The sequence below is a fragment of the Solenopsis invicta genome, chromosome 16 (assembly GCF_016802725.1).
Source record: "Solenopsis invicta isolate M01_SB chromosome 16, UNIL_Sinv_3.0, whole genome shotgun sequence".
Taxonomy (NCBI): Eukaryota; Metazoa; Arthropoda; class Insecta; order Hymenoptera; family Formicidae; genus Solenopsis; species Solenopsis invicta.
The window spans coordinates 6,281,214-6,309,204 of record NC_052679.1 but is presented as its reverse complement, the minus strand read 5'-3'; the positions used below and the strand labels follow the sequence as shown (position 1 = coordinate 6,309,204).

The window sequence follows — 27,991 nt, the reverse complement described above, 5'->3', positions numbered from 1 at the left end:
ATTAAAATCTCAAGTCGTCGCGTCGTTACAATCAGTTCGCTGTGCCGCGCGTCAATTAGTACACGTACTTGGGATATGATTAGACAGAAAATGGTTGTTTCGCGCATATTCAAATAGTTTGGATCATTTGCGCGATACGCTTTTGCGGATGCGATTCGCAGGAGCGCAGTATTTTATTTTAAGCGCTTGGAATAATAAACTACTGGAAAGTGTTTGGTACTTTTCATTCCACACATTTGCTACGCCTCTCGAGTATAGTTGTTCAGTTTGACCAAAAACCACGAAAAGGAAAATTTGAGTAGAAAATTAGCTCGCTGAATTAAACATCATTCAATGGTACGTGCAATAAAATAATTTTTCTTTTTCTAAAATAACGATCTTTCGATAAGCGAAGAGACAGTTCCTTTTTCGATAATAGTAAAAAGATTCTTGTTTTATAAGATAAATGAAATAAAATAAGGCAAATCATATAAAAAATAATAATATACATTAGAGTAGTTCACAGGAACTATCGTTATTTGCCTTCGCGTCAACAAGCATTTAAATTTAAATCGGTAAAAAGATAACAGTAGTATCTTATTTTCCATTTTATTTTATGAATCTGGATTAAACTGATTTTACTTTACGTAATCAGACGCACGTATCCATAAATAAAAATTTACGTCATTAGTAATTATTTTAAAATGTGACAAACAAAAAGTTATAATTAATAGCTTGATAATATTATGTAATATGCTCGTATTAAAAACAGGTAAGCACAATCTTGTTTTTTGTTGAATTTTATAGTGCGCATATTCTTTAAATAGGAATCTGCATATTATCTCATTAAAAAACAATGCGTGTCACTGATTGATATAATTATAGGCATTGCATGGTTAGGTAATGAAAGTAGTTAAAAGGTTAATAGTAAAATAATTAAGTTAAAAAGTTGATAACTTTTAATTTAGTTGGTTTCAAATTATTAATTTTTAATTCTAACTAATAGTTATTTTTAAAACACAGAAACTTTGACTTTTTTCTTTAAATAAAAATTTATCTATGTAAAAAAATTTTTAAAGTAACAATACATTTATTGCATAATACTGTATAATATTATTATACGTAATAATATATTATTCATTATTATAAATCCGACGCATATGCGGCGCGCAGCTTGCATAAGTCGGAGGTTGTAAAAATTATTATTCGTCACTATCGTTGTGACCAATATATAGATCGTCTAATTTTTATGAAAAAATTATGTTTAACTATTTAAGAAATTGTATCGTACGTTTAACTTGATTGTTTGAATGTTAGTATTGTTAGGAGCAACATTAGAATGCCTGAGTGTCTCATATAATTATTTTAATCGCCCAACATAAAGTTATTTTCTGATTTGCATCTAGCAAAATTTTTAAATACTGCAGTAAAATTGTTCTTTCCGTGTATGTTTGATTTATTTTTATCAGTGTAAATTTCAAATTTGTCAAAAAAAAAAACATTTTTATATAAAAAAAAACATTTTTTTCTTATTTCATGTAGGTGTAATTTACAAAGAAAATATTAAATCCATTTGTTGACTTACCTTGTAATTATTTTGTTATTTATCTAATTTATCTATAATCTAAAAATGTAAGAAAAACAGTAATTGTAAAGAATTATAACATTCTAATTTATTAATGATTTTCATAATTTACTTTTAATTTGATCTTAATGCAAAATTTAACTATTCTTCATATATAAAACCTTCGACGTAACTAAATTAGATTTTTAAGTCATTAACTTCAACTTAATTTAATTTCTAAAAAAAATATTAACTTAACTAAAGCTAGTTATAACATTGAAATCAAACCATTCACTATTTTTTAGTGAATGATACACTGATTTCTATTTTAGAGAATGGTAATAATGATTAAAAAAAAAAAACAACACGTATTTAATTGTTGTTCTCGAATAATAAAACGCATGACATCTATTATTAAGAGACACCAATCATTTTTGCTTTTACGTAACGGTACTGTGCAAAGTAAACATTGAGTCCGGAACAAATGTCTCAGAACACGATAAGATAAATTGTTGGATAATCTGAATCTTAGTTAGACAATTTTAATTAGACATTCGCAACTTTAATAACTATTATTGTTTTACCTACAGTTATTGCGATATATACCAGGATACTCTTTATCAATAAAGTAATTAATGTTGTTGTGTTCTTTAACTATAATATTCAAAAATTATGTCTAATTTGTATCTGAAAAAATATACTGTTAACGTGTTTATCTTATTATTCTTCAGTACCTACTAAATACCTTTAGCTCAGCACTATGTTATTGCGTAATAGTTTACTTGAAATTATTTCTGATGACTCACTTTTTCTTCTCACATGATGCATCCGAGAATTATAATTGATTGAAAATGTCATAGTATTGTCACAAAAAACTGTTTGTTCCAAATATAACATAAATCATAGCTGATTTAATTACAAAAACAATATACTGCACCTGGAGACGAGCGTTTTCTCCGAACGTAAAGATTGTCACGCAATATTTATGATATTGCCTCTTGCAATTAACAAAAATGATTTTTAAATTAAAGAAGCATGAACGTATTTTTGATGGGTGTGACTGTCATAAATGTCGAAACGATCCGAGAGCGAGGTTTGCGCTGAATATTGTCGAGCGAAGGCTCTCTCTTTCTAGGTTTGTAGCCGATGATGAGGAAATCGCATTACGGGCCACCCCGTGAACTAAGAATTGAATTGTTCGTGATGAACGTGGCTTTTTGTATAGAAAATTTTATTGCAAGAATGACTCGGAGTGTACTTGACCAAAGAGCAAACTCAGGTCGCGCCGGTCAATTTACACGATCGTTTAGTCATGTTTCTTTCCACAGAAAAAAAATAAGCATAAAGCAAATAAAAGTATAAAGCAAAAAAACTAGAGAATTTATTATCATGTTAAAACGTGTACTTCACCGTGTCAGGTGTGAGAAAACACCTACGAAAAATCGAACAATATTAAATTGACGTTCATTAAATTGACAACTAATTTAATTCATGATATTACTTTTAGCTTCCAATTTATACGTATACTTTTCAAGATCCATAATATTAGACAAATTTACGTTCAGCAGAAAAAGTAGATTAGTGAGCACTCGGTGATTCTTCAAGATAATCAGTTTCTTGCCTTTGGTTGTTTCTATTGGGTCTAAATGTAGAAACTAATTATAATAAATTATCACTGAGCACTCACTAATTCAGGCGTGAGCTTTAACCGAAAATGACTAACAAATTTTTGAGTCGATGGCTGTCGCGGTTAAAAAAAGTGTCTTTCTATATATATTTCGAATAAACATTGATGTAACTTTCCAAAAAGCGAGAATCTCTTCCCTCTTCTTCCGTGTTTAAAGATGCGACCGCCCACTTGCTGCAAGTAACTATCTTAGACAGTAGACAAAATTTATAAAAGACTTATAAAATATTTATAATAGTTATTTGAGTATGCTATAAATATTTATCAAAATATTTTATAAACATTTTTGTGATCTTACATTAAACAGATTATAAAGATTTATCATAAAATTCTACAAACATTCATGTATAAAATACGTATAAAAGTTAATATAAATATTTAATTTTTTACTTACTATGTTTTTTTTAATTATATTTTAATAACGTGTTGAATAAAAGTTATGATTTTTTGTCTTTATGTATGTAAAATGTATAAAATTTTATAAAATTATATATTTTTGTAAAAATATTATATAAAATGTTATATAACATTCTTCAAAAATGAATTATAATAAATGATTATAAATATTTAAATATTATGTGATGCCTGATATAACTGACGGTCAAAACTTTCCGGCCAGATCGTTTTGTTTCATCATTATTACAAATAAAGCAGTTAATAAATTATACTTCTTTTATTAGGAAATAAGGCACGTCAAAACAACGTCAATAATATAGTACATGTATATATTGTTTATTAAAGCAATATCACTTTTTCATTTACAAAAAATCAAAATTTACGTGGACAAAAATTTCCGGCCATTTTTTTAATGAAGAAAAACACTTTGTATGCGATGAATATTTAACAAATATAAACAGAAGTGTTTGATCTCAATATTTAGTCGCTATCTCTTTGGTTGCGATAACGGCTTTGCAACGCCGTGGCATTGGTTCAATTAGCTTCTCTAAAAAATCTCACGGTATTTTTGTTCACTTTTCCTGTAAATATTAAAGCAAATCGGCGCGATTCGAGTGATTTTGGCTCCCAATGCGATATCCAAACTTTTTCCATAAATTTCCTAATGGATTAATGTCTGGTGACTGAACTGGCCATTTCAGAACCTAAATTCTGTTTGACACCAGCCAATCCTTTACTACTTTTGACGTATGTTTGGAATTGTTATCATGTTGGAATATCCATTTTTCCGGCATGAAACTATTCGAATAAGTAAGGAGATTGTTCCTCAGTATTTCATACAATCCTTATACTTCTAGCTGTTCATTAGTTCTTCAATGAGGACGAGTGGACTAAGCCCATTTGCTGAAAATACTTTCCAAACAAATACGCTGTCAACACCATGTTTAACCACGATAGACTTATGGTTACAATTATCCGAAGGTCAGCGAACGGTGACGCAATTTTCAATGCAAAATTCAATAGGACCACCTCGCTAACTGTACAAGTGCCGATAGTGTCCGTGACTTTAAAACTTCTTACATAATTACGCAATACTAATTCTGACCGTTTCTCTGATTAGTAGATTTTTTAAACATATCGATGTGTATTGAACGAAACACGTGGACGTAAACTTGAAAGTAAAATTGGTTGAGCTGAATTTAAGGGGTTATGACACTCTCTAGAATTTTTAAAAAATCGATTTTTCTTTTTTTTTTGCTTAAAATATGTTTTAGGATCTCAGAAATAAAGTACAAATTGTTTTATATGGAGGAAAAATTTTTAGATCCTATGAAAAAGATTTTGTCGGGATACCTGCAGTGTGCGCTGAGCGCTCCCAAAAACCTGTTATAAGCCAGTTTTTTAAAGCTTGACTTTACCTATAGGTAGCGATAGTAGTATGAATGCAAATATTTAGTATTAGTGCACCATCAGCCGTTGAAGCGACTCCAGCAGCGCACCAGCTGGTTATTTCAAAATTATTTAATATTTTCTTGACCATTCTTGAACAAGAAAGGAAAAAGAAAAGATTTTAGTTTTTTGAAAACAAAAATACCGAAAGTATTCGGCAGATCACCGATAAATAGATTTGAACTGGAGTCTTCGCAGTTTGAGCAAGTCAGAACATATGTTAAAAAACTAAAAACGTCTAAAGATACGAGTGACATAAAAATTAATTTCTACGTACAGTTATTGCATATTATACTTAACGACTGTTTTGATAGACATTTCGGAAGTTGTTGGTTTTAAAACGCGCAAGTCAAGAGTGAAATTCATTATTCGGCATTGGGCTAAATTTTTGTATAAAAGCCAACGAGCGTTGCATCAAATTTTCGGAGCGTTCGCTTACTGAAGTTGCAAAACAGGTTTGACAATTATATCGATCAGACAGGAAGAAGAGGAGAAGATTTTTGACATAGAAGGCCAAATCTAGCAAAGACTGAAGGTAAATTAAAAATTTATTTCTTTAAACTCTAATAAAATTTTAAATTTGTTTTTCTCAAAATTTGCATTTTTCAAATCGGGCGGACGCATAACTTTAACAGATCTTCATAAAATGAAATTTTAATTGTAGCTTCAGGATAATTTCTCAAAAAAGTACGTACGAATTTTTAATTACATTGCAAACTTTTTATTTCATAAACAATTTTTTACGCAATTTTTTCTCTAAAAACAAAACTCTTTTTTAAACTGTTTTTAAACTGCACTATTAAAAAAAAAACAGAATTTTAAAATTTCCTACTTCTCTAGCTAATCATATCTAGATTTGAAAATATTTAGGTTTTTTGTTAAAGGTAAAAAATTGTAGGAGGAATTTGTCCGCTCGTGCGACGCTTTTCAAAAATGATGTTTGCGATTATGGAGCACTAGCGCCGCTATTTTTTACATTAAAATTGACAAAAAAATTTTTTTATAAACTTAAATATTTAACTAGTAAATTCCTTAATGTGCCTGTTTTTAAATATATGACTAGTAAATTCCTTCAATGTTCTATTTTTTTATATGTTCTTAAAAAAAATGATCAAAATTCAGCTTTCTTTTTGTGCTCTAGAGTGTCGTTACCCCTTAACTGCTCGTGTAAACTAGTATAAAGCCTCGATGATTTATGTGAGACATTAAATAAATAACTCATTATATTACAGGCATAATGATGCTGAAAATACGTATATTGTTTAGTATCATAAACATTATATATGCAATATTTCGTCGCATCTTATTGTTCATTTACAAGAAACCGTCACGTATACCCCCGATAACACATCCGATTTACATGTTGAGTGCCACGACGCTCGCTAGAAAAATAAGACAGAGAGAGGTAAAGAATTCACTAATATTTCTGTACTAATATTCTTCCGTGTATATTAACAAGTTTTTTTTTTAATTTGTGCTTATTACAGGCACAAAATATATTCATGTAATTATTACGACTTTTATTATGAAATTTTCTTTTATTGTAACACCGAAAAAATTGTATTCTTGAATTATGTACTTAATATGTCCTCTTAACAGATATAAGAATATTTCCTCTTAAATTAAGAATATATTCTTAATTTGCAAAGATGATCGTCGCCACCATATGCGCGCTGTGCGTGCATCACGTTTTCGATGATACGCATTTGTTCACGCCGCGCTGGATCGCGCTCGCACACACGGCAGACGCAGTCTCTTTTTATATTAAGAATATGCTTTTTAGAGGGTTTTCCTCTTAAATTAAGAAAATCCTCTTGGCGCGTATTTTAGAGGAAAACATACTATAGTTAAGTGGGATATTCTTAAGTTAAGAATACAATTTTTTCGGTGAACAATTCACTATTCTTTTTAACACGCATAAATACAAAAAATGATAACTTTACATAAATATGAATTTTATTTTAAATGTACTTAAAAAATAGATTACAAGTTGCGAAGTAGTGGAAGCGTATATTTCGCGCATTAAAGAAGTAAATCCTTTCATTAACGCTGCCATTGACGAACGATTTTCCGATGCACTAATCGAGGCGAAAAATTGTGACGAGCAATTAAAAAAGGGCGAATTTGATATTGAAACTTTAGAGAAATGTAAACCGCTGTACGGTGTTCCAATTACCATTAAGGAGTGTCTAGCTGTAAAAGGTATGAGTAATTTCTTGATGTTAATACTGCAATAATCGCATCTTTATATATTCTTAAAAAAACATGAATATGAAATGTAGACATAAATTATATTAAGTACACGATTGAAATATATTAGCTGGGAATTCTATGTAAAAAGGTATTATTATGATTACAGGCTTGAGCCACACAGGTTGCACTTTGCCTCGTAAAGGAGTGAAGGCGGATCACGATGCAGAGGTTGTTAAAATGGTGCGAAATGCCGGCGCGATACCACTGGGCGTTACAAATACGCCGGAGTTGTGCTTCGCCTACGATAGCACGAATCTGTTGTACGGTCGCACCTGTAATCCTTACGACACTAGGTATTCGCCCGGTGGATCGTCCGGTGGAGAGGTGATTCAACTCTAATTATTAAACATTTGAGAATGACTAACTTTCGAAAAAAAAAATATCATTGTTTCTATATATAAAATAAAAATGGTAGGAATCAAAAGAATATAACGTAAAGTGTTATGGGAAAAGAAAACATATTACCTATTACATTATAGCAGGCATATAAATGAAAAATTATATAATAAATATTCTTATATAAAACATGCTACTATCTGTATAAATTATGGTGACTAGCAATTAGAGTTACTGACGTTTTGTCGGTCATGAATGTAGACTACCCACGAAAATTACTTTCCGAGTGATAATTTCAATCAATGTAAAAGTTCCACATTTTTAAGTAGGCAAATCGTATGTTGTCGTTTATTATTCATTTATTTACGACTTTCGCTTTCCTTTCTCGAAAAGTGCACTACCACGAGACACCACTATTTTGTAACCGATCTAATTCTAATTGTAAGATACGTAGCTAGATTTTATACAATTTTCCTTTAAAATGTAACAATTTGACACGCTCTAAATAAAAAAAAAAAAAGTATTTAATTATATCTTTGTTTAAGGGTGCATTGCTCGGAGCAGGTGCTTCCGTGATGGGTATTGGTTCGGACATGGCTGGATCTATAAGACTGCCGGCTTTTCTAAATGGCGTTTTCGGACACAAATCCACGCCTGGTAAATTGATCTTTTTTTAATATATTAGTATTCTCCACCAGTTGTAATCCTTTAATGATCTTAAATTCTTTAATTAAATTATAATAATTCTTTTTCAATTTTATTTTTGTAAAGTACTACAGATATTAAAAAGTGTGCTAAAAAATATTTTACAAGTCCGCCGATAAAATTGCAAGTTAAAGAAATTTGTGCGATTATTATATTAATTCTCTCCTCTTTTGTTTTGCAGGAGTTGTTTCGACTAATGGACACTTCCCATACACCGATGACGCATTCCTTCAAATGATCCTGACCATCGGTCCAATGACCAAATACGCCGAAGATCTCAGTTTGCTTATGAAAGTGATGACATCAAAGTGCAATCGCGACTTACGTTTAGACGTACCAGTGGACTTGAAACAAATAAAGATCTATTATCGAGAAGGATTGGACAGGTCATTCGGCATATTGTCAACGCCGCCGAAAATTGAGAATTGCGTTCAGCAAGCCGCTAATCATTTCGTTCGATACGATATTCCTGTGCAGAAGGTACGGTATTTGTAGTGATGTACGCGCATGATTTAACGCACGCGTTAATTTGATATTGCAGTTACCGATAGAATGGCCAGTTACGATTCCCGAAATTGTGTTAACTCAATTTACGCTTGTAAAGGATAGGCCTCGATTGCTACTGGATGCGAACCATTCCGAGGTACAAGATACACAAAATTCTTTTTTTTTATGTTATAAAATACACAAGATTTGTTACGTTAAATAAAATTAATGATTGTTTCTAATATATAAGTCATAGAATTGAGAAGCAAAGATAGAGAAGGAAAATTTAATTAACTAGCTAAATTTCCGTACGGAGAAGTAACGTCACGTTCGTGCCCTTTCTCGACTGTGCTAAAAAATGGACGTGTAGTATTACGGTATTGCAGCCGCGTATGCAGTCTTGAGTGCAACATTGTTTCAGAAGTGGAATAAATCATCTTATTAATGTTGCATAATTTTTATTATCAAAATACTGTTATGCATTCTTGATTCTATAATGTTATTATTAGAATACTCCCGTTTTTTTGTCTTTGATGCTCTAATAATTATATGCATGCAAATCGTGTATTTACATACAGGATGTACTATTTTAATCAACGCACTATATGTGCAAGGCCATCGAATGTCATCAAATGGCAAATTTACAATGATTGTGTACGTGTACGACCTCATCTAGAGGCGCGGTCGTGACTCGCGCCTATGTAGGAGAAGCGAGTCGCAGACCGTCTCTCTTTTACGCGAGTCAGCGAGTTCCAAGCATGCGAAATTATCAGATCTCAGTAACGGCTAACCGATCAAGTTCTGAGTAGTTTCAAACGATAGCTTGGCCTCGACTTGTATAATAAAAGTGTTTTTATTTTTTCTCTCCGTGCCCTACGAACGGAGATATCGCGACGCAAAGTCCAAATCTCAATTTTTACATTTAAGAAACGTCATCGTCGCTAAGATTTTCTTGTCCAGTACATATTTTCGTCACAGAGAGGCGTTTGCTATTATATTATATTAGCTATATTCAATCAATCATGTCATGCACCTTCATCTAACCTGAATAGTAGTTGTCACCTAACGCAACTGACCATTCTGTCACGGCGATTTCGGTGGAGCGAACAATCCTTTAATCCGTTTTCCGCCCGGTTAAGAATAATCAGTACAAAATTACCGTTTCAAAAAAAAGATAAGAAAAGGCACCAAGTGTATGTGCGCGCACCTAAAAACTTTTATTTTTTTCTGCAAAATTCAAGTGGTACTATCTCTGTGTTAATTGAATAACTTACTATGCCAGCCCATGTCGTAATATCTTGAACTTTAATATACCTTTGTGAATTACAATATTACATTTTATTCTATTTTTTTTTCTTACAATTTTGCCAAGTTGAAATCATGTCTTTTATTACAAAAAAATACAAATTGCTTGACACTGCAAAACGCATGATATCAGTATAAAATTACCTTTTCAAAAAAAGGTAAAAAAAAGCGCCTATGTGTGTTGCGCGCAACTTATTTTGAAATTGTGTAATCTAATAAAAATGATATACGTTTATTAAAAACAAAAATGTGTGAAATCTTTTAAAGTGCGCCTATTATAAAAAGAATATACTTTTTCTACAAAATTAAAGTAGTAGTATTTGTATTTTCTTTGAAAAACATTCCTATTCTAACCCAACTGGTAGTATCTTCAATTTTTATACAAAACCCACGTGGTACTATCTCTGTATTGTTATTGAAAAATCTTCGTATTTTTAAAATTCAAGTGATAGCATCTTTAATTCTCATTGAAAAATTTTATTCTAACCCAAGTAGTATTTCCTTAAATATTGTGTAATTTAATTCAACCTAAATGCATTTTTTCAAAAAATCTTTTAAACAATCAAAGTACTATTTTTGTATTTCCATTGAAAAATCTTTCAATTTTAACTCAAGTGGTTGTATTTAATTTTAATAAGTTTCAATGGAATATATAACATTTAATTTAAAAGATTAAAGAGGAAACGGTACAAAATGAGAAAATTTTATTAAAATAAAAATTTTTTTATGTACAAAAACATGGCTCTGCTAGATAGGAAAAGCAATGAGAAGAATTGAATAATTTCTATACAAAACCTAATTGCTACTATCTCTGTATTGTCATTGAAAATCTTCTAAACCAAGTGGTATTTAATTGAAAATAAATAATATATTAAAATTTTGTAATCTAATTTAACCTAAATAATTTATATTTTAACAGAATCTTTATTTTTTTAAATAAAATTCAAGTTGTATCTTAAGTTTAACTTACGATAAGAATTACTTAAATGTTAAAGAAACTAAAACTTATTTCGCAAATTTCTTTTATAACGCATATCTTACAAGTGTTACATTTATTGCATTCTTTCTTATGTCTTTTCTGCTTTTTCTATCTAGCATCGCCATGTTTTTGTACATAAAAAAATTTTTATTTTAATAAAATTTTCTCATTTTGTACCGTTTCCTCTTTAATCTTTTAAATTAAATGTTATATATTCCATTGAAACTTATTAAAATTAAATACAACCACTTGGGTTAAAATTGAAAGATTTTTCAATGGAAATACAAAAATAGTACTTTGATTGTTTAAAAGATTTTTTGAAAAAATGCATTTAGGTTGAATTAAATTACACAATATTTAAGGAAATACTACTTGGGTTAGAATAAAATTTTTCAATGAGAATTAAAGATGCTATCACTTGAATTTTAAAAATACGAAAATTTTTTAATAACAATACAGAGATAGTACCACGTGGGTTTTGTATAAAAATTGAAGATACTACCAGTTGGGTTAGAATAGGAATGTTTTTAAAAAAAAAATACAAATACTACTACTTTAATTTTGTAGAAAAAGTATATTCTTTTTATAATAGGCGCACTTTAAAAGATTTCACACATTTTTGTTTTTAATAAACGTATATCATTTTTATTAGATTACACAATTTCAAAATAAGTTGCGCGCATCATACATAGGCGCTTTTTTTTACCTTTTTTTAAATGGTACACACCGATAATATCTATTATTTAAATTTTTCTGGAAAACGTTATTTTTGATTATGTTATATGTCACAAGTAAAAAGTAAATTTTATTGATTAGAATCACATTCCAGAGTAAACACGATAAATTTATGAACAAATTATGTATGTGTGTGTGTGTTAGATATTTATCTAAATGTAATATTTATATTCATATTCTCTTGAAATCGTGCAAAGTAATAAATTATTGGAAAGTGCAAATTTATTTTCGATCATAGAAATGAATTTTGTGTGACAAATTATTTGAAACATTTACCTAATTTCTATGTTATTTTAGAGTGATGTTTCACCTTACGAGATTTAGAGATGGTAAACAATACATGCTTGAATTTTGTGCAGTTAATTTTGATATCAATTTTTTGTTGCCGCAGAACCAGGAAAGGCCAACCGCCGAAATGATGAAAGCTTTATTCGGTTTATCGCAATACACGAAGCAGATGCTTACTTTTACTGTATCGTTTCAACCGAATTTTCTGTTCACAAAGTCAGAGATATCGTATTACTCAAAGCAGACAGACGACCTTCGACAGAAACTACTGGTTAGTATTCAGAAAATCTGAAACAATTACTACATCTATAGGAGTCAATTCGTTATTACTATTCTTTACGCTTGTCATTTTCTTCCTTCGTTTCTTCTACAGGATCTGTTGGGGGACGATGGAGTACTAATTTATCCAACCTTCCGAAATCAGTTTCTTCCGCAACTTTTGCTATGCGAATTATTATCCTTTTCGAGTTGTGCTTTATTCAATATTTTTGGCTGTCCCGCGACGCACGTCCCGATGGGATTGGATCATGACGGAATGCCAGTAGGCGTTCAGGTAAATTTTCATTGACTAATTTAAGTTAATTATCAAAGTAAATTAACATATACTCCGTCTGCAATAGAAAAATCTAAAACGCTTGAATTAAAATTATCCAAAATAATCGATTGGTCACATATAAAATCTTGCAGGTCATAGCCGCGCCTTATCAAGACCGTCTCTGTCTGGCGGTTGCAAAAGAGCTGGAGATGGCCTTTGGTGGATGGGTGCCACCATCGGTATCGATAGGCGATAAAGTATCTGAAGGCTTTTGTAAATAAATTGAATCTAGCTGGGCAATTGTATTTTTACTACAGAGGCAAATGGCGCACAAATAGAGGCTGTGGTAACACTGATCTCATCAGCAATCTCTCTTACGATATTCCCGCACTAATCCGGAAATGTGGCGTTATCAAATGAAATATGCTCTCTAATGCTAAAAGTTTATTAATATTTATGCATATATAAACATTTATTAATATTGTCGTATAATTATTCTTAAGCGTAGCAACCACGTGGATACTAATAGATTACTCGGATGAGATCACTACCGCTTTACAGCTTTATCAATCGCACGAAATCCTTGCGAAATTTTATTCGACTTGTATCACTACGTTCACAATTATCTTTTCTTAATTGTTTTTCTATTCCGAACGTCTGGATTTATTAAATATCATTATTACTAACGCAAACAATTATCAAATTAATTTTTTTTATAACTTAGAAATGTCCCCCACGATTGCGAGTTGCGATTTACGCGCGCGAGCCCGTTCTCGCGACTCTCCACTATGTTTGCTCGATCACTCAGCCAATAATGCGCCACGTGTGTCACGATTTTTCCGCGCGACACCCCGTATCCCGCGTTAATTATTAATTAATGAATTTAAAGCAAAATAATACATTCGATTTTAGCAATAACGAGGAATTATAGGATAAAGTCGATATTTACGCTGCGGGGGAAAAAATAGAAGGAATAAAGATAATTTGCTCATAACAACTTTGTTATGTACCTTTATGCTACATTAGTATTGTATTGTAATTACAGTTCTTTATTGTTAATATTAACGAAAATATCGTAAATTGAATTAATTTTTTCATGTAGAAGTAGCGCGATCGTGTATTACCATCTACGTAAAATGATTACTGTAGAAAATATAGAAGGCATAATGATTATTTCATGATATGTAAATGTAGAGCGATAGTAAAGGATAGAATACAAGGAAGATACAAGTGCATAGCTCTTGTATTCTTTATTTAGTTTGATATCTTGTATATTTCACTTGTTTAGGGTATACGGCCTTTTCAGCGAGCGGGATTTATGCCGTAATACAGACACTGAGTGATTGGAAAGCAGCACTTACCCTATGTTAAGTACTATGTTGAGAACACAATACGCACATATCTGCACTCTGTTGATGTCTGTGCATATTAATTTCTTCAATATTGCATTATTATTATTACTTTGTATACATATTTACTGTTCTTATTTTTTAATAAACTTTGTAAACACATTTTATAAGTCATTATGTTATTTTATATCATATTTGTAAATGTTATTTTTAAATTATCGATGCGCCGTGTATCTTACACATGAGTAGTCGTAAATCTCACCACTTTTTTTATGTGACAAAAATGCAAGAGTTTCTTTAAGTTTCTTTTTTAAGTATAAGAAAATAAATATTTTATGTTAAAATTTTTTTTTATAATATTAAACGGTATAAAGTTTTTATTGGTATAATTGATTTTCCTTAAACATAGTAAATAATACTTGATAAATTAAATTTTTGATAGCTACGGCGTATATACCGCCTTTAACTTATTAGTGAAGATTAAAAGTGTACCTTAAAAAAATTTAGAAGTGTTCAAAAGTAAAAATATCTTATAATAATTGTTAGTTATTATGTATTGGCATATTAACATCACAAAAAAACGACGGGCTACTAAACCAATAACTCTATAAGCAATTGTTAGAATAAGTCATCTAATAAAGGAAATAATAGGGGTAGCCATATATTGTCGACAGTAGCCATAATACCCTCTTCTCCTTTACTTGGCAGTGTTGAAATCGATGCAACGTACCTTAGTTAAAATATATTGGGAAATCACAAATATAACTCTTTTATTTAAAAGTATTTTAAGATTCTAAAAATTTCTATTAAAATTTATCTGTAAAACAATAAATAATAAATGATTATTAATTAAAATTCAACGTTTTAGAAAAAGATAAAAATGTAATTCTGTGTCTCTTTCCAATTAAAAAATTCACACGTAAATAAATGAAATAAAATTTATGATGTTGCGTCCGCGGGTTCGCGAGGGTTGCGATTCCGGGACGTAGATCTGGTTGATTGGTTAATTTTGGAGTTAAGGCAGCTGTCACCAGTCGCGGCTCCGAATCGTGTGATAACACGGCCGGATACGCGACAAATTCCTTGTATGGGAAGTAGGAGGTATTGTAGGAAGATATATTATTAGGTGATTTATGAGTAGGTTTAGGAAATGTAGTAGCGTTTTATTAACGCTACTGGAGTAGTAGCGTGCGTGCTCGAGCTTGGCGTGGGATTAAATGAATGACAGAGCGAGTAATGGTTGAATATAAATGTGTATGTATTTTCGTAATTATGGAATAGTAGATGGTTACATATGGGGGCTGCGGGAAAAACGTCATCTTGCGAAAGAAGCGCTTTCTGCCGCCGGGATACGCGCGGTGAGCCCTTCGTTTGCCCATAGGTGCTTCGAGCGAGACATGGTAAATTTAAGACGGGTGAAGGATTGCCACGTTAATGCGTATATAAACAGGTAACTTACCGATCTTAACGCGAGAGAGAGAGAGAGAGAGAGAGAGAGAGAGAGAGCTCGGTATAGAAGATCTACGAGATTTAGAAAAATAAGTTAATGATCGAGTATATGTTTCGAGTGACGAGTCCGCTGGGTCGGAGTGGTTACCCGTTAGAACGCCTCCCTTAAAGGTGGGAATTATACGGGGAAAAGAGGGGGCGATGAAAGCGTCGAGGAGTCGCGCTAGCGAATCTTCCTCGACGGGTTGGGAATGGAAGAAGGACGGTGTCGAAGAGTCGCGTTAGCGAGTCTTCTTCGACGCCGCAGGAAAGAGAGAGAGAGAGAGGAGACGTCGAAGAGTCGCGTTAGCGAGTCTTCTTCGACGCCGGAGGAGAGGGAGGGAGGCAGAGAAACGAGTGAGGCCACACTCTAGCGAGAGCTAGGTGAGGTTCAACCCTCAGGATCTCTGGTGGAAAGGAGGGAGAGGAAAAGAGGCGATCCGACCGGGGCCACCCCGAAGACCAACGTCTTCGTCAGGAGTAAAACCCTCCCGTCGCTGAGATCGTACCTGGAGGTCTGAATGTTGGTGGTCGCCGATGGCAGCGAATCTCACTCGACCAACAAGATTGATCTGGATCTCGAGCTCCGATTTCGCTCCTTATATAGGCAAGGATATGGGCAAGAGGTGTCGCGGGACGATTCCTCAGGTTCGCGGAAAATTCGGAGCGATGGTTTTTCGTAACGTGTGGCCCTTAGAAGCCCGCCCCGTTCCGCGACCGCGCGGCTTGCGCCTATATCGCGCGAGCGCTTGCAGACTTCTCCGGGGATCGCGACTCGCGGGGACACCGCATACCAAACCCCGACGCGAAATCCAGTGCTCAGAAAATTAATAGAATTTAATAGAATGTATATTAGAATTGAGAGTGTGCGAGGCAATAGCGCCAAGTACATGCAATAGTTTTACCTATAAAAAGTTAAGGTTTAATTATCGTTCGTAGGAGATTAACTGATTCAAAATTATTTGGCATTTTTATTGGCCGTGATTTTAAAGTTGTTTCGATCTGAGTTGCATGGCGCAGCAGTGGGAAGCGTCCATGAGTGGATCACGTTTCGATAATTATAAATTTGCCATTCTTAATATTTCGTATTAAATTGGAAAGATGAATAGAATTCCAACGCGCGGAGCTTGTCGGTATCAGAGGGGACCGCGAGCCGAGGGGTCGGCGCGCACGATGTTTGTCTCGCGCCGATGGACGCTCGCGGGTGTTGCGCGTCGAGGGGCGGCACGAGGTAGCCAAGCCGTATGAAATTTGAAATCGAGCGATATCGACTGATGCGGGATTTATCTAATTGCTCGGAGGATGTTTCCGAATTCTGATTGGGTTATTATTAGTACGGATGGCGCGGAAAAATGAAAATTTTCTCGCCAGACGTAACAATGATTTTAATTTAATTGAGCAATGAGTTGAAGAATAATAATTGCGCTACAAAAGTGAAGTATTAAATAAATAGTTTTCTGTCTCCACAGGAACTATAATTTTTTCCAAAGAAAATAACTTGATTACATAAATATATTATAAATTTAATAACCTGAAGTATTAATTAAAATCAACAGAAGTTTTTTAATTCAATGTAACGAGCTCAGTTTGGAGGTTTGAAACGGAGGCTCTTAAAAAATGTGCCGATTGTGTAAGATGTAACTATTAAATAACAATTGCTGGTGAGCGTTTTGCAATTCTAAATATATCACGAAGATTTGTTTTTCAAAGACCGATGTTATCGTTATCCTCCATACGCGAGTGTTGCGACTATTGATCGCAATCGAGTTCCTGAAGTACCCGAAGAAGATTCATCGAAATCCCCCACTGACTTTTATTAAAATCTCAAGTCGTCGCGTCGTTACAATCAGTTCGCTGTGCCGCGCGTCGATTAGTACACGTCGATTATTGCTTGGGATATGACTAGACAGAAAATGGTTGTTTCGCGCATATTCAAATAGTTTGAATCATATCCGCGATACGCTTTCGCGAATGTGATTTACAGGAGCGCAGTATTTTATTTTAAGCGCTTCGAACAATAAACTATTGGAAAGTGTTTGGTACTTTCCGTTCCACACATTTGCTACGCCTCTCGAGTATAGTTGTTCAGTTTGACCAAAAACCACGAAAAGGAAAATTTGAGTAGAAAATTAGCTCGCTGAATTAATGGTACGTGCAATAAAATAATTCTTCTTTTTCTAAAATAACGATCTCTCGATAACCGAAGTAGCAATTCCTTTTGCGATAATAGTAAAAAAAATTCTTGTCTTATAAGATGAATGTAATAAAATAAGGCAAATCATATAAAAAATAATAATGTACATTAGAGAAGTTCACAAGGACTATCGTTATTTGCCATCGCGCCAACAAATATTTGAATTTAAACAGGTAAAAAGATAACAGAAGTATCTTATTTTCCTTTTTATTTTTTGAAGGTAGATTAAACTGATTTTACTTTACGTAATCAGACGCACGCATCAATAAAAACTTACGTTATTAGTAATTATGTTAAAAACGTAAGAATCAAAATATTATAATAGCTTGATAATAATGTGTAATATGCTCGTATTAAAAACATGTGTGCAAAGCTTGTTTTTTGTTGAATTTTAGAATACAGTGCGCGTTATTCTTTAAATCGGACTCTGCATATTATCTCACTGATAAACAGTGCGCATTACTGACTGATATGATTATAGGTATGGCATGATTAGGTAATGAAAGTAGTTAAAAGGTTAATAGTAAAATAATAAAATTAAATGGTTGATAACTTAGTTGATTTCAAATTATTAATTTTTAATTTTAACTAATAGTTTTTTTTAAAACACATAAACTTTGACTTTTTTCTTTGAATAAAAATTTATCTATGTAAAAAAATTTTTAAAGTAAAAATACATTTATTGCATAATGCTGTATAACATTATTATACGTAATAATATATTATTCAATATTTTAAATCTGACGCATATGCGACGTGCAGCTTGTGTCAGAGGTTGTAAAAATTATTATTCGTCACTATCGTTGTGACCGATATATAGATCGTCTAATTTTTATTAAAAAATTATGTTCAACTATTTAAAAATTTCGTATCGTATCTTTAACTTGGTTGCTTGAATGTTAGAATTGTTAGGAGCAACATTAGAATGCCTGAGTGTCTCATATAATTATTTTAATCGCCCAACATAAAGTTATTTCCTGATTTGCATCTAGCAAAATTTTTAAATACTGCAGTAAAATTGTTCTTTCCGTGTATGTTTGATTTCTTTTCATCAATGCAAATTTTAAATTTGTCAAAGAAAAAGATACATTTTTATATTTAAAAAAAATATTTTTTTTCTTATTTCATGTAGGTGTAATTTACAAAGAAAATATTAAATCTATTTGTTGACTTACCTTGTAATTATTTTGTTATTTATTATAATCTAAAAAATGTGAGAAAAACAATAATTGTAAAAGCACGACATTCTAATTTAATAATGCTTTTCATAATTCACTTTTAATTTGATCTTAATGCAATATTTAACTATTTTTCGTATATAAAACCTTCGACGTAACTAAATTAGATTTTTAAGTCATTAACTTTAACCTAATTTAATTTCTAAAAAAAATATTAATTTAACTAATGCTAGTTATAACATTGAAATCAAACTATTCACTATTTTTTACTGAATGATACACAGTTTTCTATTTTAGAGAGTGATAATAATGATTAAGAAAAAAAAACAACACGTATTTAATTGTTGTTCTCGAATAGTAAAACGCGTGTCATTTATCATTAAGAGACACCAATCATTTTCGCTTCTACGTGACGGTACTGTACAAAGTAAACATTGAGTCCGGAACAAATGTCACAGAACACGATAAGATAAATATTATTAGCTAAAGTGCTATTTTCCGCAATAAATTATTTACAGTTTTTTAGAGAGTACAGGGTTAATATAGATGCTAGTGAGCATTAAGTATTATTAAATTAATTTTAATTTAATAAAAGTGATATTACTAACTCTTATTCGATTACAACTGTGTTATATGACCGAAAGTAACGGCGCGCAGTTTGGTTGAGTCTGAGAAACTATATAAAATCACACGAATACGTAAAAAGCTACTAAGATCTAGTTATGACCAAAGAAGGCCTTCTTGTTTAGATTTAAATGTTATTGGATTTTTGTATTTTCGATAGGTGTGACTTTGTCATAAATGTTCAAACTATCCAAGACCGAGGTTTGCGCTGAATATTGTCGAGCGAAGGCTCTCTCTTTCTAGTTTGTAGCCGACGGAAATCGCATTACGGGCCACCCCGTGAACTAAGAATTGAATTGATTGTGATAAACGTGGCTTTTTGTATAAAAAATTCTATTGCAAGAATGCTTCGGAGTGTGTACTTGATCAAAGAGCAAACCCAGGTCGCGCCGGTCAATTTATACAATTGTTTAGTCATGCTTCTTTCTACAGAAAAAAAATATCGTATAAAGAATAAAACCAGAGAATTTATTACCATGTTAAAACGTGCACTTTGCTCAGTCAGGTGTGAAAAAACACTTACGGAAAATCGAACATTATTAAATTGACGTTCATCAAATTGACAATTAATTTATTTATGATATTATTTCTAGCTTCCAGTTCATACGTTTCAAGATCGATAATATTAGACAAATCTACGTTCAGCAGAGAAAGTAAATCAGTGAGCACTCGGTGATTCTTCAAGATAATCAGTTTCTTGCCTTTGGTTGTTTTTATTGGGTCTAAAATAACTTTACAAAATTATTATTATAAAATTACAGTCTTTGGCAAACAATCAACTTTTTTCTCCAAGATTTTGAAATTGGTTTAAATATTAATTGATATAAAAGTAGCTATTTCCTAAATTCTCGGCCTAAAAAATTTGAAAATCCAATTAATTACTGTTATTTTAAAGATGAAAAACGTATACCGAAATGCAATATTTGTGGTAAAATGGCTTTTATACATTGTACATGGTACAAAAATTACTTCTGTTTTGAACACTTCTTTGAACAATACCATTGTTGTAACAATTATATTGAATAAATAATATCTTATATTTGTAAAAATAAAATATTAAGGCAAATACAATTTAAATAATAAAAAAATATAAGTGGTAGGAGTATTTTGAAAAATTTAACATTTTTGAAAAATCTGATCATGCTATTATAAAGAGCATTCGAAACCATAAAACTTTTGCTGGAAACATTTTTTTATATTTCTCATTTATATTTCTCATTTCGGCAATATTTGTTTAAAAACGTAAACACCGATTTTATTCAAGGCATGCTGCACCCCTAAAACCAAATATCAGCGGCTAAAAAAAATTGTTTCGTGATTAGGTCCATCTAATCTAAACTACAAAGTTTCAGATTTTTTTTAAATTTTATACTTACCGATTTTTCCTTGTGAGCCACAGCAACAGGTGGCAGGGCATAGCTAGTAGGTATATAAAAATACGCGCGCTTTCGAATGCAACGTTGTGTCAAAATTTTAAAGCAACGTTGTGTCAAAATTTTAAATTGTTGAAGAACTTTCGGAGATTTAAGATTTTGAACAAACAAATATTTACATTTTTATTTATATAGATTGTAAAGATATTTATGTATAAAATATATATAAAAGTTATTATAAATATTTAATTTTTTGCTTACTAACTTTTTTCTTAACTTTACTTTAATAACGTGTTGAATAAAGTTTACATATTAATAACATGTTAAACAAAAATTATGATTCCTATTCTTTATGTATATAAAATGTATAGCATTTATAAAATCATGTATTTTTATAAAAATATTATATAAAATTTTTATAATATTCTTCAAAAATAAATAATAATAAATGTTTATAAATATTTAAATATTATATGTTTCCTGATATAAGTGGCGGTCAAAACTTTCCGGTTAGATCGTTTTGTTTCATCATTATTACAAATAAGGCAGTTAATAAACTATATTTCTTTTATTAGGAAATAAGGCACGTTAAAACAACGTAAATAATATAGTATATATTGTTTATTAAAGCAATATCACTTTTTCATTTACAAAAAATCAAAATTTACGTGGACAAAAATTTTCGACTACTTTTTTAACGAAGAAAAGCACTTTGTATGCAGTGAATATTTAACAAATATGAACAGAAGTGTTTGACCTCAATATTTAGTCGCCATCCCTTTGGTTGCGATAACGGCTTTGCAACGCCGTGGCATTGGCTCAATTACCTTCTCTAAAAAATCTCACGGTATTTTTGTTCATTTTTCCTGTAAATGTTAAAGCAAATCGGCGCGATTTGAATGATTTTGGCTCCCAATGCAATATCCAAACTTTTTCCATAAATTTCCTAATGGATTAAGGTCTGGTGACTGAACTGGCCATTTCAGAACCTAAATTCTGTTTGACACCAGCCAATTCTTTACTACTTTTGACGTATATTTGGATTTGTTATCATGTTGGAGTATCCATTTTTCCGACATGAAACTATTCGAATAAGTAAGGAAATTGTTTTTCAGTATTTCATCCTTATAATTCTTACTTCGGGCCGTTTATTACTTCTTCAATGAGGACGAGTGGACCAAGTCCATTTGCTGAAAATACTTTCCAAACAAATACGCTGTCAACACCATGCTTAACCGCGATAGACTTATGGTTACGATTATCCAAAGGTCCGTGAACCGTGACGCGATTTTCAACGCAAAATTTAATAAGACCATCTCGCTAGCTATACGAGTGTCGATAGTGTCCGTGACTTTAAAACTTTTTACGTAATTACGTAATGCTAATTTTGACTGTTTCTCTGATTAGTAGATTACACGATTTTTTAAACTTATGGAAGTGTATTGAACGGAACACGAAGACGTAAACTTGAAAGTAAAGTCGGTTGAGCTGAATTTAAGGGGTAACGACACTAGAATTTTCAAAAAGTCAATTTTTCTTTTTTTTCCTTAAAATACGCCTCAGAAATAAGGTACAAATAGTTTTGTAGGGAGGAAAAATTATTAGACCCTATAAGAAAGATTTTCTCGAGATACCTGCGATGCGCGCTGAGCGTTCCGAAAACCTGTTACAAGCCAGTTTTAGTAAAGGAAATAGTTTCCTACATGTGTTAAAGAATTGTAATAACTTGACTTTACCTATAGGTAGCGATAGTAGTATAAAAATACAACTATTTAGTATTAGTGCAGCATCAGTCGTCGAAGCGACGCTAGCGTGCTAGCTTGTTATATCAAAATTATTTAATATTTTCTCGATCATTCTCGAACAAGAAAAGAAAAAAGGTAAGGATTTCACTTTTTCGAAAAAAAACCGAAAATATCCGGCAGACAATCGTTAAATAGATTTAAACTGGAGTTTTCGCAGCCCAAGCAAGTCAGAACATCTGATAAAAAACTGAAAACGTCTGATGATACGAGTGATGTAATGATTAATTTCTACGTACAGTTATCGCATATTATACTTAACGACTGTTTTGATAGACATTTCAGTCAGGAAGTTGTTGGTTTTAAAACGTGCAAGTCAAGAGTGAAATTCATTATTAGGTATTCGGCTGAATTTTTGTGTGAAGGCCAACGAGTGTCGCATCAAATTTTCGGAGCGTTCGCTTACTGAAGCTGCAAAAGAAGTTTGACTTACAATTACATCGACCAAAAAGGAAGAAAAGGAGAAGATTTTTGGCATAGAAGGCCAAATCTAGCAAAGAAAACTGAAGGTAAATTAAAAGTTTTTTTCTCTAAACTCTAATCAAAATTTTAAATGTGTTTTTTTTTAAATTATATTTTTCAAATCAGGCGGACGCATAATTTTAACAGATCTTTATGAAATCACTTGAAATTTTTACTGTAACTTCAGGATAACATTCCTCAGAGAAGTACGGATGGATTTTTAATTTAATTGTAAACTTTTCTTTTGTAAACAATTTTTCAATTTTTCCCTAAAAACAAAATTCTTTTTTTAAACTCAAATCATTTTTAGAAAAAAACAGAAATTAAAAATTTCCATATGTAATTCTCTAGCTAATCGTATCTAGATTTGAAAATATTTTGGTTTTTTGTTTCAGGTAAAAAATTATAGAAGGAATCGGCCCGTGCAACGCTTTTCAAAAATAATGTCTGCGGTTATGGAGCTTTAGCGCCGCTATTTTTTACATTAAAATTAAAAATTAAATTTTTTTTTTTATATTACTAGTAAACCCCTTAACTTCAATGTGCGCGTTTCTTTTATATATTTAAAAAAAAGATTAAAATTCAGTTTCTTTTCGTGCTCTAGAGTGTCGATATACTTTAACTACTCGTATAAAATAACGTAAAACCCCGATGATTTATTATGCGATACATTAAATAAATGACTTGTTACCTTACAGGCATAATGCTGCTGAAATTACGTATATCGTTCAGTATCATAAACGTTATATATGCAATATTTCGTCGCATCTTATTGCTCATTTACAAGAAACCGTCATGTATACCGCCGATAACACATCCGATACACATGTTGAGTGCCACGACGCTCGCTAGAAAAATAAGACAGAAAGAGGTAAGGTATTCACCTATATTTCTATACCAATATTCTTTTGTATGTATTTACAAGTTTCAAAGATGGTTTTTAATTTGTGCTTATAGGCACAAAATATGTCAATGTAATTATTACAACTTTTATTACAAAATTTTATTTCATTTTAACAATTTACTATACTTTGTAACTCGCATAAATATAAAAAATGATAACTTTACATAAATATAAATTTTATGTTAAATGTACTTAAAAAATAGATTACGAGCTGCGAAGTAGTGGAAGCGTATATTTCGCGCATTAAAGAAGTAAATCCTTTCATTAACGCTGCCATTGACGAACGATTTTCCGATGCACTAATCGAGGCGAAAAATTGTGACGAGCAATTAAAAAAGGGCGAATTTGATATAGAAACTTTAGAGAAATGTAAACCGCTGTACGGTGTTCCAATTAGCATTAAGGAGTGTCTAGCTGTAAAAGGTATGAGCAATTTCTTGATATTAATATTGCAATAATCGCATCTTTATATATTTTATAAGAAACACTGGCATAAATTACATTAATGATATTAAGTATATAATGGATATGCATATATATTTGCTAGAAATTCTTATATTCGTAAAAAGTAAACAAGCATGCATTATAATTACAGGCTTGAGCCACACAGGTTGCACTTTGCCTCGTAAAGGAGTGAAAGCGGATCACGATGCAGAGGTCGTCGAGATGGTCCGAAATGCCGGCGCGATAATATTGTGCGTCACAAATACGCCGGAGATGTGCTCCGGCTACGACAGCACGAATCTGTTGTACGGTCGCACCTGTAATCCTTACGACACTAGGTATTCGCCCGGTGGATCGTCCGGTGGAGAGGTGATTCAACTCTAATCATTAAACATTTGAGAATTGTTAAAAAACTCTCGAGAAAAAAAATGACTGTCTCTGTATATCAAACAGTGACGGTGTAGATCGAAAGAATAGAACGTAAAGTGTTACGGGAAAAAAATATATATTTCCGTGGCTGGCATATGAATGAAAAGTTATATAATAAATATTCTTATATAAAATTAGCTATTATCTGTATAGATAATCGCGACTAGCAATTAGAGTTACTGACGTTTCGTCGGTCATGAACGTAGATTAGATACAAAAATTACTTTCCCGGCGATAATAATCACTCAATATAACAGTTCCACATTCTTATGCAGGCAAATTATATGTTAACGTTTATTACTCATTTATTTACGACTTTCGCTTTTCTTTCTCGAAAAATGCACTACTATACCACGAGACACCACTACTTTGTAACCAATCTAATTCTAATTGTAAGATACGTAGCTAGAGTTTATATAATTTTTTTTTTAAATGTAACAATCTGACACGTTCTAAATAAAAAACAGAGTAGTGTTTAATTATATCTTTGTTTAAGGGTGCATTGCTCGGAGCAGGTGCTTCCGTGATGGGTATTGGTTCGGACATGGCTGGCTCTGTAAGACTGCCGGCTTTTCTAAATGGCATTTTTGGGCACAAACCCACTCCTGGTAAATTAATCTTTTTTAATATATTAGTATTCTCCACCAGTTGTAATCCTTTAATGATCTTAAATTCTTTAATTAAATTATTAATAATTTTTTTTTCAATTTCTTTTTTATATAGTAAACTACAGATATTAAAGTCTGCTAAAAAATATTTTCAAGTCCGCGGATAAAATTGCAAGTTAAAGAAATTTGTGCGATTATTATATTAATTCTTTCCTCTTTTGTTTTGCAGGAGTTGTTTCGACTAATGGACACTTCCCATGCACCGACGATGCATTCTTTCAAATGATCCTGACCATCGGTCCAATGACCAAATACGCCGAAGATCTCAGCTTGCTTATGAAAGTGATGACATCGAAATGCAATCAGGATTTACGTCTAGATGTACCGGTGGATTTGAGGCGAATAAAGATCTATTATCGAGAAGGTTTGGATCCGACGTTCGGCGTATTGGCAATGCCACCGAAAATTGTGGAATGCATTCAGCAAGCCGCTAATCATTTCGTTCGATACGATATTCCTGTGCAGAAGGTACGGTATTTGTAGTGATGTACGCGCATGATTTAACGCACGCGTTAATTTGATATTACAGTTACCGATAGAATGGCCAGTTACGATGCCCGAAATTGTGTTTTCTCAACTTACGCTTGTAAAGGATAGGCCTCGATTGCTACTGGATGCAAACCATTCCGAGGTACAAGATACACAAAATTCTTTTTTTTATGTTTAAAATACACAAGATTTGTTACGTTAAATAAAATTGATGATTGTTTCTAATATATAAGTCATAGAATTGAGAAGCAAAGATAGAGAAGGAAAATTTAATTAACTAGCTAAATTTCCGTATTAAGAAGTCATGTCACGTTTGTGCCCTTTTCCGACTGTGCTAAAAGTGGACGTATTTCACTGTGTAGTATTACGGTATTGCAGCCGCGTATGCAGTCTTGAATGCAACATCATTTCAGAAATGGAATGAATTATCTTATTAATGTTGCATAATTTTTATTATCAGAAAACTGTTATGTATTATTGATTCTATAATGTTATTATTAGAATAGAACTCCCGTTTTTTTTGATGCTCTAATAATTATATCTATGCACAAATCGTGTATTTACATACAGAATGTACCATTTTAATCAACGTACTATATGTGCAAGGCCATCAAACGTCATCAAGTGGTAAATTGACAATGATTGCTTACGACCTCATATATGTTACATACCAATAATATTATTTAAATTTATCTAGAAAACAATAGTTTTGATCATATTTTATGTAACAAGTAAAAAGAAAATTTTATTGATTAGAATCACATTCCAAAGTAAACACAATAAAATTATAAACAAACTTGTTATATGTATGTGTGTGTTAGATATTTATCTAATTATAATATTTATATGTTCTCTTTAAATCTTACAAAGTAAAAAATAATTTAAAGATGCAAGTTTATTTTCACTCATAGAAATGAATTTTGTGTGGCAAATTATTCGAAACATTTGCCCAATTTCTATATTATTTTAGAGTGATGTTTCACCTTTCGAGATTTAGAGATGGTAAACAATACATGCTTCAATTTTGTGAAGTTAGTTTTGATATCAATTTCCTGTTGCCGCAGAGCCAGAAAAGTCCAGCCGTCGAATTGATGAAAGCTTTATTCGGTTTATCGCAATACACGAAGCAGATGCTTACCTTCGCTATATCGTTTCAACCGAATTTTTCGCTCACGACGGAGTCAGAAATGTCATATTACTCGAAGCAGACAGACAAGCTTCGACAGAAACTACTGGTTAGTGTTCAGAAAATCTGAAACAATTACTACACCTGTAGGATCAATTCGTTATTATCAGTTCTTTACGCTTGCCCTTTTCTTCCTTCGTTTCTCCTACAGGATCTGTTGGGGGACGATGGAGTATTTATTTACCCAACCTTCCGAAACCAGTTTCTTCCGCAACTTCTGCTGTGTGAATTATTAGCCATTTCGAACTGCGGTTTCATCAATATTTTCGGCTGTCCCGCGACGCACGTCCCGATGGGATTGGATCATGACGGAATGCCAGTAGGCGTTCAGGTAAATTTTTAATCAACTAATTTAAGTAAATTTTCAGAGGTAATTATCATATTCTCTGTCTGTCTGTCGCGATGTAAAAATCTAAAACCCTTGAATTAAAACGACCCAAAATAATCGATTGGTAACCGTCTAAAATCTTGCAGGTCATAGCCGCGCCTTATCAAGACCGTCTCTGTCTGGCGGTTGCAAAAGAGCTGGAGATGGCCTTCGGTGGATGGGTGCCACCATCGGTATCGATAAGCGATAAAGTGTCTAAAGACTTCTGTAAATAAATTGAATCTAGCTGCGGAATTGTATCTTTATTACGGAGGCAAATGGCGCACAAATAGAGGCTGTGGTAACACTGATCTCATCAGCAATCTCTCTTACGATA

At 32.1% G+C, this 27,991-nt stretch overlaps 2 protein-coding genes across 5 annotated transcripts; both read left to right on the top strand.

The window, feature by feature from the left end:
- The first annotated feature begins 32 nt into the window (after nt 1-32).
- LOC105206268 (fatty-acid amide hydrolase 2-B-like) lies at nt 33-13,051 on the top strand. Of its 2 annotated transcripts, XM_039458652.1 has the most exons (11): nt 35-336; nt 4,484-4,607; nt 6,308-6,480; nt 7,058-7,277; nt 7,435-7,652; nt 8,210-8,321; nt 8,551-8,849; nt 8,911-9,012; nt 12,266-12,433; nt 12,536-12,715; nt 12,850-13,051. In XM_039458652.1, exons 1-11 carry the CDS (start codon nt 334-336, stop codon nt 12,976-12,978), a joined length of 1,728 nt encoding a protein of 575 aa, XP_039314586.1. In that variant the 5' UTR covers nt 35-333; the 3' UTR covers nt 12,979-13,051. The 2 variants fall into 2 exon arrangements, with proteins under 2 accessions (XP_039314587.1, XP_039314586.1); XM_039458653.1 differs by lacking the exon at nt 8,911-9,012 and having other exon boundaries at nt 33-336.
- A 4,326-nt stretch (nt 13,052-17,377) lies between these two features.
- LOC105204824 (fatty-acid amide hydrolase 2-B) lies at nt 17,378-27,965 on the top strand. 3 transcript variants are annotated; one of them, XM_026137520.2, is made up of 11 exons: nt 17,378-17,682; nt 23,045-23,214; nt 23,866-24,038; nt 24,275-24,494; nt 24,667-24,884; nt 25,441-25,552; nt 25,782-26,080; nt 26,142-26,243; nt 27,160-27,336; nt 27,439-27,618; nt 27,762-27,965. In XM_026137520.2, the coding sequence occupies exons 3-11, from the start codon at nt 23,871-23,873 to the stop codon at nt 27,888-27,890; spliced, it is 1,605 nt and encodes a 534-aa protein (XP_025993305.2). In that variant the 5' UTR covers nt 17,378-17,682; nt 23,045-23,214; nt 23,866-23,870; the 3' UTR covers nt 27,891-27,965. The 3 variants fall into 3 exon arrangements, with proteins under 3 accessions (XP_025993305.2, XP_039314591.1, XP_039314592.1); XM_039458657.1 differs by lacking the exon at nt 17,378-17,682 and having other exon boundaries at nt 23,026-23,214; XM_039458658.1 differs by lacking the exons at nt 17,378-17,682; nt 23,045-23,214 and having other exon boundaries at nt 23,871-24,038; nt 27,166-27,336.
- Nucleotides 27,966-27,991: the final 26 nt, after the last annotated feature.

Bases quoted from the DNA above. Each gene is read 5' to 3' on its own strand.
- LOC105206268 (XM_039458652.1), top strand. The intron at 8,850-8,910 runs GTACGGTATTTG...TTGATATTGCAG, and splicing joins ACGATATTCCTGTGCAGAAG to TTACCGATAGAATGGCCAGT. The intron at 12,434-12,535 runs GTTAGTATTCAG...TTTCTTCTACAG, and splicing joins ACCTTCGACAGAAACTACTG to GATCTGTTGGGGGACGATGG.
- LOC105204824 (XM_026137520.2), top strand. From the start codon at position 23,871: ATGCTGCTGAAATTACGTATATCGTTCAGTATCATAAACGTTATATAT. The intron at 24,039-24,274 runs GTAAGGTATTCA...CTTAAAAAATAG, and splicing joins GAAAAATAAGACAGAAAGAG to ATTACGAGCTGCGAAGTAGT. The intron at 27,337-27,438 runs GTTAGTGTTCAG...TTTCTCCTACAG, and splicing joins AGCTTCGACAGAAACTACTG to GATCTGTTGGGGGACGATGG.